The sequence below is a fragment of the Hippoglossus stenolepis genome, chromosome 11 (genome assembly GCF_022539355.2).
Source record: "Hippoglossus stenolepis isolate QCI-W04-F060 chromosome 11, HSTE1.2, whole genome shotgun sequence".
Classification (NCBI taxonomy): domain Eukaryota; kingdom Metazoa; phylum Chordata; class Actinopteri; order Pleuronectiformes; family Pleuronectidae; genus Hippoglossus; species Hippoglossus stenolepis.
In genome coordinates this window covers 17006143-17020962 of record NC_061493.1, presented here as the reverse complement: position 1 = coordinate 17020962, position 14820 = coordinate 17006143, and the positions used below count along the sequence as shown (strand labels likewise).

Sequence of the window (14820 nt, the reverse complement as noted above, 5' to 3'; positions counted from 1 at the left end):
GTGTAAGTAAATAAACCAGGGTTGTGTCATGTAATAGTGTACGAGAATAACTTTACAACGCTTTGTAATCACTATGTATACAAGTTATTGGATTTGAGATACATGATTTGTGCACAATGAGAGTTGTTTAAATTATCTTCACTTTTTTAGGATGGCTATGTTAATTCCCACCAAATCCTACACTTGATGATATAAATACTTTGAGACTCATTCTGACAAATTCAAGACCTCTTGATGTCGCTTTCCAAAACAGGGTTTTTATACTTCAGAATCTATAGAACCAAAAACAATTCAACTCATTTCCTCACACAAACCGCGGACAAACTATAAACATTATTTATATGATCGGCAAGGATGTGGTCAGAGCTACACTGTTGACCTCTTTTCAGACAATAGGTCTTGGTTTTATGCAAACTGGGTTAGGGTGCGTCCATCACAGAGGAAACTACACACAACTCATCTGCTGCCTCCAAAACAACCATTTTAAAGGGCAGAGACTTTAAGACACTGTCGTAATCTAATCTTTTAATGTTGATTTCGCTGTGTGGTTGTCTGATCAACCCAGTAGCCCCCAAAAAGTGAAGCTAGGAGAGGCTAGGGACGAGCTCAGGACGCACCGGAGGTCGCTGGTCCTCGGATCGAAACAAACACAAACAAAGCCAGCTGGTGTAAAGTTACCTGTTGGTGCACTGTCCAGTATCCTCACGTCGTAGGCTCCGGAACAACGGTAGTTCGCCGCCGTCCCGTTATCCCAGACAACCACCACCTCCTCTGGACTTTCAAAACTCCTGACGGTGCCAACATGTCCCTCTCCGCCGTCCTGCTTCCCCCACTTCCAGTCGGGTCCGCGGACCACCCTCGCCCCGACTCCTTCCATCATCGCCCGGTTATTCCTGCCGGTAGTCATTTCCGAAAGAGGGCTCGCTGTTCCCCAGCGATTCGTACAAGTTAGAGGGCTAAGCAGCCTTAGCTAGCCAGCTACCGGGGAGGGGGGGTCCGTTTCCAAACGCCGAGTGGCGACGAGACTGGAACAATCCACAAAGCTAGCCCTGCTAGCTGGGTAGCTAAGTTAGCTGCCTGTGGAGGCTGTTTAGACAACAAACTACTGGAACAAGCTAACTGGGTCTCCTGCGTGTGGCCTCCGAGAATCCGAAACTAGTTACCATAAAAGCCCCTCAAGTCGCCACATAGCTAACTGAGCAGGATCTCCCAGGCTCCCTGTGCCTCTCCTCCACTCCACACACACCAACACCACCACCTCCTCAACTTGGCTAGCTGGCGGTACGAGTTGCTAGCTGTCGCGGTGCTAGCAGGATAAAGCTGCCCGGGTTTCCCCGCTGAGGTGGATGTGCTCCTCTTTGTGCTTGTTTGTCCCGAATGGCGCTGAGTGCGGTGCCCGCGATCCGCCCGAGACGCTCCCTTTGTCGGCCAGACACGGTTCCCGGGAGTCAACTCAGAATGAACGCGTCGCCATTATTGTCAATCATCGTTGAGACCCAGCAACAACTCGCTCCGGAGGCGACCGACAAAGCCCGAAGACGAGAGGCTGGAAAACAAGCGACGCTTCGGCCCACGGCGCGCGTGCGCATCTGCGTGATGCAAAACCCGGTTTTTTTCTTCTTTTTTTGTCAGCATTAAAAAAATAACGGAGCAGATACAAGAAGATATTTATCAATGTGATGTTTTCAGATAATAGCTCGCTCTTTGTAAATGTTTATAATAGTTAGCAGACAAGTACAAATATTTATAAATAAACACGATGAAACAATAAGTCAGAACTTGTGAAGTGTGGTTGATTTCAGAGAGAAAAAAGTATTTAGCAAATACACTAATGACATAAAGATATAAGTCAAATGTAAAAAGTACCTTTATAAGCCTAATATACTTAAATGTGTATATAACCATGCAATTTCTATTGTGTATATCTTATTGTTTTTTTTGTATTTTTTTATGTTTGATGTTTTGTTTTCTTGTTTTAATTTGTCCTCTTTGTAAAACACTTTGTAATAACTGTGTTATACAAACAAAACTTCTTCTTCTTCTTCTTCTTCTTCTTCTTCTTCTTCTTCTTCTTCTAATTATTATAGGAATATAAAGTGCTGAAGGTATTGGAAGCTGACATTAATTCAATAATTCATAATTACATGAGATCCAACCCACAGAGAAGAAACTGTTTCATGAATGGGTCAAAGGTCACCAGCTGCTGGAAATTTAACGCTTTTGTTGATTTGCCTTTTTAGTTTATAAAGTAATAATATGTATTTACTATTTTATTATTTATTTATTAAATAATCACAACTCACACTAGCCTTTACTGTATCAATACTATTAAAATACTATGTGGATGTTTAGTGGTTCACTGCATACATACTATAAAATATCTGTTGATTAAATTACCACACTGCTAACTTGGAGGCCATTGGCCGAGAGAGCTTAACGCATTGCAAAAAGGAAAAACACCTGCAAATTAAGATCAATTTGATGACCGATGCGCTGCAAAAAGAACAGAAAGATACAGAAACGCGCTGCAAATAAAGTTATTGAAGTCTACTACTCGTTAGTGGTGATGGAACTTCACAAAGCGTTGAACTACAGCCAGGTTCATCACTTTTTTGGGTCCCCTGGAACAGTTCTTGTGTCGACAAACTGCATACAGTTTCTGTATTTGCATGTGTTGTGACTTTTTGTCGTCAAATTGATGAAGTTGAACTTTGTTTCTATCTGCAGTGCATTGAGCTCTCTCGGCCACCGTACATTGGCCCCAGTGGGTCTGTGTGTGGCCCCTGGGATAGTGGCCTCGTCCTCTACCACAGCAGTAAATAATCATCTTTATCAATAGTTACAATAATGTTTAAAAGCTGAAAGTGTTCAGGTGTAAAATACATATTTCATTCACCACTCACTTGTCTAGACTTATACATGGTGATCCCACTGACTGCAGAGGCCTCACATCACCTCTACAGCCGGCAGGAGGCGACAGTGTGTGTGTGTATTTGTGTATGTGTGTGCGTGTAGAGATCTGGCCAAAGAGCGCCCCCACTCGGCATTACACTTATATATCTCCTGCACATCAGGTCCTCTTGACTGTCTCCTTCACAGCGGGCTCTCAGGCACACACAAGCCGCTGGACACCAGCCGAGCCGCCGTTACTCTGCAGGGGGGGGGAACACCGGCAGCTTGCAATGATCTCGCTGGACTTCAACTTCAACATCTTGACCCGGGACCTGTCGCATTATCTGGAGAACCAAGTGAGAGTGGGGCTGCTCGGCTCGGGAGTGGGACTGTCCCTGGTGCTGGGCTTCAGCGCAGCGTACACCTGCTACTACCTGATCTCAGTAGCGAAGGTAAGCACCGAGTGAGATCATGTTTTATACGAGCCGAGCTGCTGCTGCTGCTGCACCGGGGGTCTGTGCGCTCCTCGCCGGGTAATGACCGGGGGGAGGCGGCGCTGCTGCGGTCGGTTTGGCGGATGGAGGGTGATGATGCCCGGGCTGCATCGCTCCGCTCCGCCGGTGGTGAGGAGGAGGAGGTGGAGGTGGTGGTGGGCTCATGTCTGCACATGTGGGGATGGATGGATCACATCAGGCTGCATGACACGCTTCTTTAAGGCAGCATCTGTACCCGGGGGCCATATTCTCCTCCATGCAGCCCTTATGTAACTGCGCTTTATGAACGATTAGCCTCACGGTTAAAGTCAGATGTCAGCACCGGCTAAGCTAGGCTAACATGACAGCAGCAGAGATTCCGGTAGGTAGGAGGGTAAAGGTGGGATGATGTGCTGGTGTTTAACCGCTATCAGTCACTGGATGACCCCGAGAGACTGAGCATATTACATAATTGTAACTTTATAACTAATATTTACAAGATATTAATACAGACAATGCATGTAGTTAGTTAAAGATAAGATAAGATAAAACCTCATTGATCTACAAGAGAATAGACAAGATAATAAAAATTGAAAAATAAAAAAAAACATGTACATAATATTATGTATAATATTTTTCAAGTTTAAATTTGTATTTGTCATATGCAGTTAACACAGGGTCAACAGTACAATGACAGTTCAGCTCAGCAGTGCAATAGTTAAGTTAAAATAAAAGCAAGGTAGAAAGAGCTCATGATAAAAACAAGTCCAGTACAATACAATACAAAACAATACATGCAAACCTCTCACTGTAGTGGTTTGTATAGAAGTGTTATAAAGTAAAGTGCAGTGGCACAGGATGATAACACGAGCAAGTAGAGAAAAAAATAGTTTGTACATAAATACATTAAAATACCTACTTACATTAAAATGATAAATGTTGGAATTAAACTCGAATGAAATGACCTGGACTTCATGCTATATTACAATCAAGACCAATACTATCTCTAAAACGAGCAGTAAAATGACTATATTAGATTATATATACATCAATAAGCCCCCTTGTACAGTATATGTAATGTGTATATATGTAATAATAAAGCTTTGCTCCTGAGTGAAGGTTGTGGATTTAAACTCGTCTTTACTTAACTGGACAGAGAATGACAAACACTTAATAAACAACAAAACACAAATCTGAGGTCAATCAATGATGTGTTCTACTGTGCTTACATAATGCATATCCTCTACATTGATATATATTGAACCCTTGTTGTATTTGTATTGATGAAAATGATATATGATAATTATTGATAGTGTTTTATTGCCCAGCCCTAATACAAATATATATATACTTGTGTGTGTATATATATGCAAAGTTAATGGATGCCTAATGTTAATCATCAGTCTGGCCAATTGTATAAAGGCCCAATTGGCAGGTTCATGCCAATGTCACATGTTTATCTCATGTTCCTCTTACTCCATGGTCAGTAGGCTGTTCTCAGTAATAACCTAATAATATCCTCTATGTTAAGTGTTATGTTTTAATGTTAAACAAGTTTAATATATGAATCAGCCTGTTCGAAGTTAAGTCCAGAGAGAATAAGACAACAAGTTAAAAAAAAAAAAGTCATAGAGCAGATGTCATGTTATATAACAACGCAAGGAGTAATCCTCAAGGTTGCAAAAGTCCATTTTTGACTCACTGACTGTGCCACACTTCATTTACTTGTATTTTTCAGAAGCCACAACTCATCTCGGGGGGTAAGAAGTTCTACCAGTTCCTGAAGGAACAATGTCCGGTGGTGTCGGAGACCTACTACCCCACCTTTTGGTGCTGGGAGAGCCGCATCCAGACTCTGCTCAGACCCTTCGTCACAGCCAAACCTGGGGTTGTTTACAGAAAGTAAGTCCTCATCATGACTGACACGCTAATCATCCATTACACAAGTTGAACATGTGTTTCACTTCGCAAGCAGACAAGTTTCACATGGTTCAAATGTGCATTTTAACTCATAAAGCAGTCAAAGGAGTCATAACCACTGAGAGACAGGTGTTGAGCGTGCAAGCTAAAAAGTTCACCTTTGACAAATGTGCGTTTAAAGCGACAGTTGTCTTGCTCTGTCAGTTTGTGTAATTAATTAGCAGAGAAAACACACAGAACTCTTCTGTGCACAGCTGTACTGAGAACCGTCCAAAAGTAGCTTGGTCACTGAGAAAATGCTATTGTCTGTTTTCTAATTCCTTTCTTTCCACTTTCACAACTGGGAACAAATGCCAGTCTTGTTCTTGACCAAGACCCAAAAGCTCAGAGGAGAAAGGATCTTTTGTAGGGCCGCTCTGCCTGCTGCTCGATAACATACATTCTGTTGAAGATTAATTGCAACTGCGTATTGGCCCCCGCGTGTAAAGGAGATTAAAACGAATTAACACAGCCTTGATTTTCATTACTACTATTTATTACTTATTTATCCGTGTTACATTCTCACACAACTTGTTTCATGTGTTAGGACATTACCTATTTTCCATGGCCGTGCTTTTTGTTTAGTTATACGAGTGTGTACGAAGTATAAAGGCCAACATGTATTATGTGGTGTGATCACGTCTTGTACTAGGTACTTAGGGTTGGATTGAAAGAAAAATAAATATGATTCTGTAAATGTCGTTTTTTGCATTTTTTTTTAGCTTTCGCATTAAAACTAAACCTTAACCATAACCGCTACAAGAAATTAAAATTATTTATTTAAAATCAATTAAAACTAAACTACTGTTTATCACCAATATTGGTGATTACTGAAGGAAACCTGTCCTAGATTTTTTAACTGGGATTTTCAAAAGTTGACCCATTTGATCGTTATTATTAGTTATTTATAATAGTTTCCTGTTTTTGTGGCAGTTTTATTGCTCGTCATTTGTCCGTCCCAAGGACATTAATGCGATCTATGCCTTTGATACGCTGCTGTCCCCAAGTCAAGGAGATAAATATTCCCATAATGCACTGCGACTCTATCCGTCCTACTCCAACTCTCTGTTATCAAAACGTGACTGATGGTCACATTCGCTGAATTTATTATCACATTGCCTACGGGGACAACAAGACATCCCCCCCCCCTCATAATGACGTGACCCAAGGTCGATCCAAGGACAGACACAGTGAAAACCGTCCTATTTGTCGTGCGTCTCTCTGTCTGGGTGAAATTTCACTCATCTTGTTGTGCTGAGTAAACAACAGGCAGCAGGTTTTCCTCCCACCCCTGTGTGATGGACACTCATCATTGGTCGGCCGCTCCCTGACGTTAAAGGCCCGCCCCAGGTGCATATTTCATGGCGGTTCTGTAATTTCAAGCTGATGTCTTTACCGCCGGCCGGCCAAATTGGCTCGTGGGCTGCTGCCTGTTGTTTAAGTGCATTGCAGGTTTTAAAATGCACTGGCACTGTGAATGGATGACCTCATCTGCTAGGCTCTGGGTTGTACAGCCCAGAAATTGATTGACCATAAGAGCCCACTGGTGCAGAGCCTTCCTCCTTATCTTTACTCGCTGTGTGTCGCACCGCACACCATCAAGATAATCTCCAGGGAACTGAGGCAACTGTTAGTGAAGGTTCCACTCACATATCTGATTCCCTTTAGCAGTGTGTGTGTGATGGATACAATGACAGTGTTTACCTGGAACTGAACCGAATGTGTTTTATCTTTAGCTTTTAATGACTGTTCCATGAGCAGATATGCACTTAAACCCAAATCTAATATTGGTTTTAATACTTTTTTTAATCCACATTTTCCTGTTGGTGTGTGTTTGAGTGTATGCATGCATTTGAATGTGACAAATGAATGGATACATAGAGACACAGATGCATGATAATGTTCAGAAAGACCCGCGTTGCTGAGTTGCGTGTCCCGATGGTCTCTGCAGTGAGCTTATTCAGGCAGCAGATGGAGGACAGATCTCTTTGGATTGGTTTGATAACGATGACAGCCTCACTCATCCCGACCCTGCAACCAGGCCCACGGTGCTCCTTCTCCCCGGTCTGACCGGCACCAGCCGCGAGTCCTACATTCTGCACATGGTCCAGCAGAGCCGGGATCTGGGCTATAGGTGGGTGGTCTTGGCTGGATAACCTGATCGAGGTCCAGCACTCGGCACACAATCCAGGGCACTGAATCACAAAAAGGACCTTCCCTGTGCCTTATGTTCTAATTTACTATTCATCTAGAATACAGATTTCATGTCCAATGAAAGTAAAAATACATCCACAGTCATATCAATGTTGATTGAAATGTGAAACCTCATGTCCACTTTTGTTGTGCATCTGTAACTTTAATGTAATAGGTGCTTGAGAGAGGGGGCTTTGAGTCATTTCAGGTGAGGTGCACAGAAAAAGTGGAGCTGAGCTCTGTGTCCTTTTTTAAATAGCCAAACGTAGCACAAGCGTGAAGAGATGCAGAGGAAGGCAGTTTTCTCCCCCCCCCCCTCTCCTTTCTCTCCCTCCACTCAGTCCTTTCTGTATTCTCTGCACTCATTCTTTCACCCAGAATTGGGAAGGCATGGGAATGGAGCCGGCAAACTCAGCATCTTCCACCCCTCACCCCTGTCTGTGTAGCTTAATGAATTACAGCTTATCCCTGAACAAGCTTTGCAGCTTAGCCCAGACCCGCTTCCAAGTCTATGCTGCAGTGTGTGTGTGTGTGTGTGTGTGTGTGTGTGTGTGTGTGTGTGTGTGTGTGTGTGTGTGTGTGTGTGTGTGTGTGTGTGTGTGTGTGTGTGTGTGTGTGTGTGTAAGCACCGGACCACCACCACCACCTTACCCCCTCCCCTTTCCCAACTCCCAATCTGGCCCCACCCCGCTGCTGAGCTACACAGATAGAAACAGTGGGTCTGAGTCCCATCAGATAAACGATGACTCGTGAGAGGTGCGGAGAGAGGAGGATGCTGATGCTCGACAGTGTAAACAGAGCGGTCCTCACACAGCTGTGCCTCTCTGCACATTCTCACTGCCTCTATTCTCTTAAATTAAGCAACCATCAACCTTATTACCAGTCATGATAAAGTATTGATTCAAACACTCAGATATTATTCCCCTAAAATATTTTTTGATATTTTATTAATCAAAATTCATTAATTATTGGGGAAAATTGGACAAAGTTAAAGAAAGTGACAAAAATTCCAGGATCATCCCCCCGAGCCGGGTCCATACTAAACGTTAATGGGTTCTTTCCTGACCCATAACACATCCTTCCACCAAATGCCATCCCCATGCTCCCAGAGCCCAAGGTGACCTCTTCACATGTCCTCACATGACCAACAGTCAACAGATATTTTGTTTAAAGTGATTTATTTTGTCCATTTATGCTTAAAAAGTAATTAAGATCTATTAAATGTCAAAAAACTGGTTAATGTTCTGTCTGTTTCCGCTCTGCTTGAACTTGTTTCAAATAAAATCAGTAGATTGGCGCAATTAAAAGAGTCATTTATGAGACTTTGATCATTTAAGAGAATATGGTTTTTTTTGTATTTCAGGTGTGTGGTATTCAACAACAGAGGGGTTTCTGGAGAAACGCTACTGGTGAGGATCAAACCATAGTTTTTACCCTGTTGTTCTATGTTATGTAACTTTCTTTCCCATGAAGACAGACATGTACACAGCATGAAAAGCACTGTTAAGGACAAACAGTTTCTCTCATTGGTCAGTCTGACAGCCTCCCAGTAGAGTTGTCCTTTTCTCGGCTTCAGCCAGTCCAGAGCATGTCTGCCGCACACGTGTCACAAGAGCCAGGGCAGACGCTGTACAGACAATGTTGTTGCACAGCAGGGATTAAATTGCAGGCAGATACTGTATTTTAATGCTGATCCGCAGAAATATGACCTCGTCGAGCACGTGCTGTTCTGACACCTGGCTTAATCTGTCCTCTTACACCCGGGTATATTTAGCCAACAGAATGGGCCCGAGCTCTGATAGCGCTCAGCGTCCCCACTGTGTTTAATGCCTCCCCCTCGGTATGTCTGTGCTTTGGAACAGAGGCACGTTCTTCATGAACGACTGTTTCACCCTGATCTAATCATCTCATCACTATACCACACAGAGATCTCATCCAAAGCACAAATGGTGTTTCATTACAGGCAGGAATTGCCCACAATCAATCTAATGTTCCTCTTTGTGGGCGTGAATCAGAATCACAGGCTGATCTGTGTCCTGCTGCTCTGTTCGTCGTGTTCCGTCTCAGCTGTGAAAGAGAAACTGTGACACTCAGTTTAATTTAAACCAGTATAAGGTTGACAATGGTTGGTCTGATTGGCTGTGCTAAGATATAAAAAACCCCGGGTTGGACAGTGTAATGTTGGCACTGTATGAAGAGGTGATGGTGAGGAGGGAGTTTTCTCCCTTTTCTCAATTCTATACAAACAATTTAGCAATTGTACGCTCCTGTGAGTGTTTTCTCTCTGTCCACTTAGTGTGAATATTGCCTATTGTTTAAATAGGCCAGCTCTCTTGAACGAAACGCTGTGTGAAAGGTGCCCCCAGCCTCAAAAGCTGTCCCGAGTGCTTGTCTACTAAAACTTGTCCACCCACAGAAAGAGCAGAAACACTGGAATTTACTTTGCTCTGAGTTTCTGGTTGAATCTTAATGAAGGACCTTGAATAGCTTAAGAGTCAACAGCCTCCTGAGAATAATGGCTCAGTCAAGTTAAACCTGGATGGTTGTGTAATGTTATTTTATTTCAGTGTTTGCCGATTAGTTTGTTAATTTGACATTTATGACATAGTCAACTGTGTTTAGTCTCCTTTATTATGTGAAAGTGTTGAAGTGGCAGACATTAGTTTACTTGTCAAACACTTCAGACCCACAATCCCTGGTTTAGGGGGCCAGAGTTATCCATTAGGCCACTGGGTCTGAACACATGGAAATATTATCATATTTCCAAAATGCACACCTGTCATAGTTGTCACAGAAAACGATACGGCTACTTTTCTGTTTTATCTTTGTCTAATTTTCTGACAGTAGCAGTGTCAGTAGTAGTGTAAGTTAAAAATCAAATGACGCTTAATAGTTTTCGCTATTTATTTTCCTCATTTTACCTCATATCTTGGGAAAGCGGTAAGAAACTGTAGGTGGAATATTTTTATACAGAAGTTGAGTTTGAGTTCCCCTATTTCCAAGATAGCCCAAAAAGAAAATACGTAACTGGGATGTATGAAATTATTAATTTAACAATTTTGTGTTCAACCTAGACCCCAAGGACGTACTGTGCAGCCAACACAGAGGATCTGGAGACTGTCATCGAGCACATCCAGAGGTCCAATGAAGATGCTCCTATCATGGCTGCTGGCGTGTCCATGGGCGGGTAATGAAGCCACTCACTGCCAACCTAACTGGACATTTCAGTACAGACAACGATGCGAACAAATGTTTTAGGTGCAAAAGACAACGGCACACATTTGTTGGTAACTCAGTGATAAATTCATCTGAGACTGAAATATATTGTTAATAACAGCAAAAGTATGAGGTGAAGAAGCTGTGGTATGACTTCAGTTCTTCAGTGCAGTGTGCCATGGAAGGAGATTTTTTACCGCATACCTCTAACCCCATGAATTGAAGGATTGGTCAGAAATGAAGCATCTCTCGGTCCCTCTCCTTTCCCCCCGTCTGCCCTCTCCTCTCACCCCTGATTCCTCTTCAGGATGATGCTGGCCAATTATCTCGGGCGAAAGGGCCGGGAAACCTGCCTGAAAGGTGTCGTAGTCTTCTCAGCAGGCTGGGACGTATTTGAGTGCACCGCTTCCCTGGAAAAACCCCTTGACCGTTTCCTCTTCAACTCCTACCTCACCAGCTGCCTACAAGCCTCCGTGCACAGGTCAGCCAAGGCCAGAGCGGGTTTAACATGGTCGTTAGCTCACTGCTAATGCTAGGGGCTAAACATTTTATGAGCTTGACTATCTTGGGTTTGAAGTGTTTCTCTTTTGTATTCTGTTTTGTACAGTTTTAGTCAAAAACTGCTGTTTAACAACTATAATATTGTCAATATATTCCAATCTGTGTATTAATATGGGCATGATATAAATGCACAGTAATGCTTTTGCAGTAGGACTTTTCAGCATTTTCAATTCCACTTTAATCCCCCCCGCCCCAGACACAGACCAGTGCTCGAAAATTGTTACGACATCGATCATGTCATGAAGGTAGGGATTATTTTCACTGACACTTGGCTGCACATGCTAATCTCGTTAAATGAGATGGCTAGAAGTTAATCATATTACCCGGCTCCCGCAGGCAAAGACCATCCGGGAGTTCGACGAGCGGTTCACCTCCATAATGTTCGGTTACCCTACCAATGACGACTACTACCACGATGCCAGTCCTGTCCACAGGCTGAAATCTGTGCAGGTGCCAATGCTGTGTCTGAACGCTGCTGATGATGTCTTCTCTCCGTCTCATGGTGAGTCCCAGCCGCGTTCGGCAAAACAAGACTTCCTGTAAAATCCTGGCCTCACAATCAGGCTGTTATTTGTTTTCTTAAACTGTGATCAATGCTGTAAATGTATTCATAACTAGAGGGTCAGTCATTAGAGCGCATACCACTGCATAGGCCCCACAGCCACCCTAAATACAATCAAGCCACGAAAACACACTCATAGTTATCAGTGCCCTAAATATGGCTGATTTTTCATTTTTTTATCAAGATCCATTAATTATTCCTTGAGAAATTTGTATATGCGAATGCTTTGTGTAAAGTATGCAAATGCTTTGTGTCCTGCAGCCATTCCAGTGGAGGCAGTGAAGCAGAATCCCAACCTGGCCCTACTCATTACCTGTCATGGCGGCCATATTGGCTTCCTGGAGGGCCTGTGGCCTCGACAGAGCACTTACATGGACCGGGTCTTCAAGCAGTTTGCCAAGGCAGTCATCGAACAAGGCGGCCGGCTCAAAGACCTCTCCTGATAAGAGAACTAATAACAGTGTTCCTCTAGTTTTACTTCCTCTAGCTTTTTAATTAATTCCTCTTTCTTTCCTTTCGTCTTTGTCACACATTTTTCCTTGCTGCATTCCATCCTTTATTCCCTCCATTTCCCATTTCACCATGCGTTCCTTCGTCCCTTCCCTTGACCTTTTTTCCTCTGTCGCTCTTGCCTTCCATCCCTCCATACTGCATTCCATCCATTGTTCCTTCCCTCCCCTTCTCTACTTCATCCAATTCTGCCTTTTTCCTTCCCTCCATTGACTTTCTTCTATCTTTGCCCTCCCTCCCTCCGTCCCATTCTTGCTCCACAAGCAAATAAATGATTCTTTCTTATCTGAAGGGCACATCGTCTTGAATGCAGCATTTGTGTTGCATTCAACATTTGTATATTTATTCCTTAGTTAACAAGTCATTGTATGTAATCCTACTCTGAGTGGTATGCTAATTAAAAAAACAAGCATAGCTGTTCATGTCGCTGTTGAAAAGCCTGTAGTTGCAGTAGCTAGCTAAAAAAAAAAAACTGTGGCTAACACAAGTACTGTACATGAAAATCAAATCATCTTTATGCATGAAGCATCTTTTAGCGCCTCCATTAGTAGGATTTTAGCCCTCAGGGATTTCCTTTATTTACTCATACCGCTTTCTTTCCTTTGAGCATTGTTTTGTTAGTTTGCATTTTCTAATTTAGAGGTCGATTTTTCACCAGTTGACATACAATAGTTTATTTTCTTTAAAAGACTAGTTTGCAAATTATTTTTTTTTCTTGCTAAGAAATAGCTGAAGATTATACTTGTATGGCTGTTAGCTAGCAGCATTGTAGCTAGCTTAGCCTAGCATAAAGATTGGAACCAGGGGGAAACAGCTAGCATGGCTTTGTGAGTGTTGGATAAAGTTAGCTTCTCTGTTTTCCTTTGATTCCAGCATTTTATACTAAGATAAGATGATCAGAATCTTGCGCATGCTAACATAAGCTAAGCTAATTAGCTACTTGAGCCATACGAGCGCTATCAATCTTCTTAACTTCTTAACTTTCCTTAACCGTCTGCATGCACTTTTATTTTCACACATTCTACCTTTATGCACACCAAATAGTTCTACAAATGTATAATACAGAGAGTAACTCATTAATGACGACGAATGTTAAATTGCACTATATTTTAGTTCAAACTACCATGCCTCTTAATTCATTAACGCAAGGCACTTCATTTTATTCGATATATGAAATGTGTCCCAAAGACTGAACAGAAACGTGTATGAATCCTGTGACGTTTTCTGTGTGAAGATGTTGGTGGTATCGTTGTGTCAGAAAGTCTTGAGGGTGCCAGATGCAGTGATGTGGATGAAGTAACGCACATAGGAAGACACAGTGTAAGTGGTGGTGGGCGCTGCTTTACGAGACGCATGGTATCGTTGATGGATCCTGGTTGTCAGTCTTTTTTTTCCTTTTGTGTTTTGGTTTTGCCAACAATGATCAAGCGGCTGGCTACCGTGTATGAGTTGGCAGCGGCGAGACGCGCAGATCTGACTGGCAGCCGGGCTTTCAGTGCTGCACTGCATGAGGGATTTTTACTTCCTGTTCCTGTGGAATTTGTCGGTGTGTGTCTGTTCTGCCAATTGTCCATGCAGTAGCATGTGTCTCATCGGCGTCATCGTGTCCTGAAACTTAACATCATGTCGTAATCTGTAGCACAAAGGACATGTTTTTTTCCCCTTAGGATGCTGCATTTCATTTTGTACACTACATTAAAAAAAGAATATGCAGCAATAAGATTTGAAATTGAAGAAGTGTCTCTATAGTATAAGTACTAGTATATGCACATTATCAACACAAGTGTAATATGCTGAATTTAATAAATTATTAAAGTGTGGAGTCTAGATCCATTTGTCCGCTGTCCCATGTGCTTCTGCTTGCAATGCATTTCCTCAATGTGGTGTATTGGTTTGTTTGACTGACTGTGTATTGTGGGCTTTCTTTCAATGGGGATTCACATCTAAGTACATATAAAATCCAACTTGCCCGGTTTAGAGAAGCTCGCCGGTTACATGAGGAGTCCCAGCTCATGCAGGACCTCACTCTTGGCGAGACAGATCCAACAGTCTACTACTGGAACTGTCATATAACTGCATGACCGGCGTGTCACTACGGGGTCACGCTCCCCGCTCCTCCCACGTCACAGCATTGGGTTTCGGTCCCGTGGAATTGACTCGTTCCACGCTCGCATCAGCTTAGCCGCTGATAGGATATGCATTGCTGCTGCAGTTGTGGATGTGATCCACCAAAGAGGAACTGTAATCCCCTGGCACTCCACTTACCTTCACCCCCAACCCCCTCCACACCAATGAGCACACAGACAGATGAGCTTTGGTTTTAGCGAGATGGTTTATGGAAGCCCGAGAGTAATTAGAGTAGGCTGCCAGGAGGGATAAATGACTTACTCTCGGTTACCATCCATGAAAATTGATATTATGCTGCAGGAATCCCTTCATTAAAGATATTGCTGA

At 42.9% G+C, this 14820-nt stretch overlaps 2 protein-coding genes across 9 annotated transcripts in view; one reads left to right on the top strand and one right to left on the bottom strand.

Annotated features, from left to right (window-relative positions):
- The window catches only part of mib1 (MIB E3 ubiquitin protein ligase 1), a 52306-nt gene extending 50725 nt beyond the window's left edge, over nt 1-1581 (bottom strand). For all 7 annotated transcript variants that reach the window (XM_035170941.2, XM_035170942.2, XM_035170945.2 and 4 more), the window contains exon 1: nt 679-1581. In XM_035170941.2, the coding sequence (XP_035026832.2) occupies nt 679-907 (229 nt within the window). In that variant the 5' untranslated portion in view covers nt 908-1581. The remainder of the gene's footprint in view (nt 1-678) is intronic.
- A 1463-nt stretch (nt 1582-3044) lies between these two features.
- abhd3 (abhydrolase domain containing 3, phospholipase) lies at nt 3045-14195 on the top strand. 2 transcript variants are annotated; one of them, XM_035170950.2, is made up of 9 exons: nt 3045-3344; nt 5104-5267; nt 7276-7458; nt 8881-8926; nt 10592-10704; nt 11041-11214; nt 11491-11539; nt 11631-11796; nt 12118-14195. In XM_035170950.2, exons 1-9 carry the CDS (start codon nt 3183-3185, stop codon nt 12297-12299), a joined length of 1239 nt encoding a protein of 412 aa, XP_035026841.1. In that variant the 5' UTR covers nt 3045-3182; the 3' UTR covers nt 12300-14195. The 2 variants fall into 2 exon arrangements, with proteins under 2 accessions (XP_035026841.1, XP_035026842.1); XM_035170951.2 differs by lacking the exon at nt 7276-7458.
- Nucleotides 14196-14820: the final 625 nt, after the last annotated feature.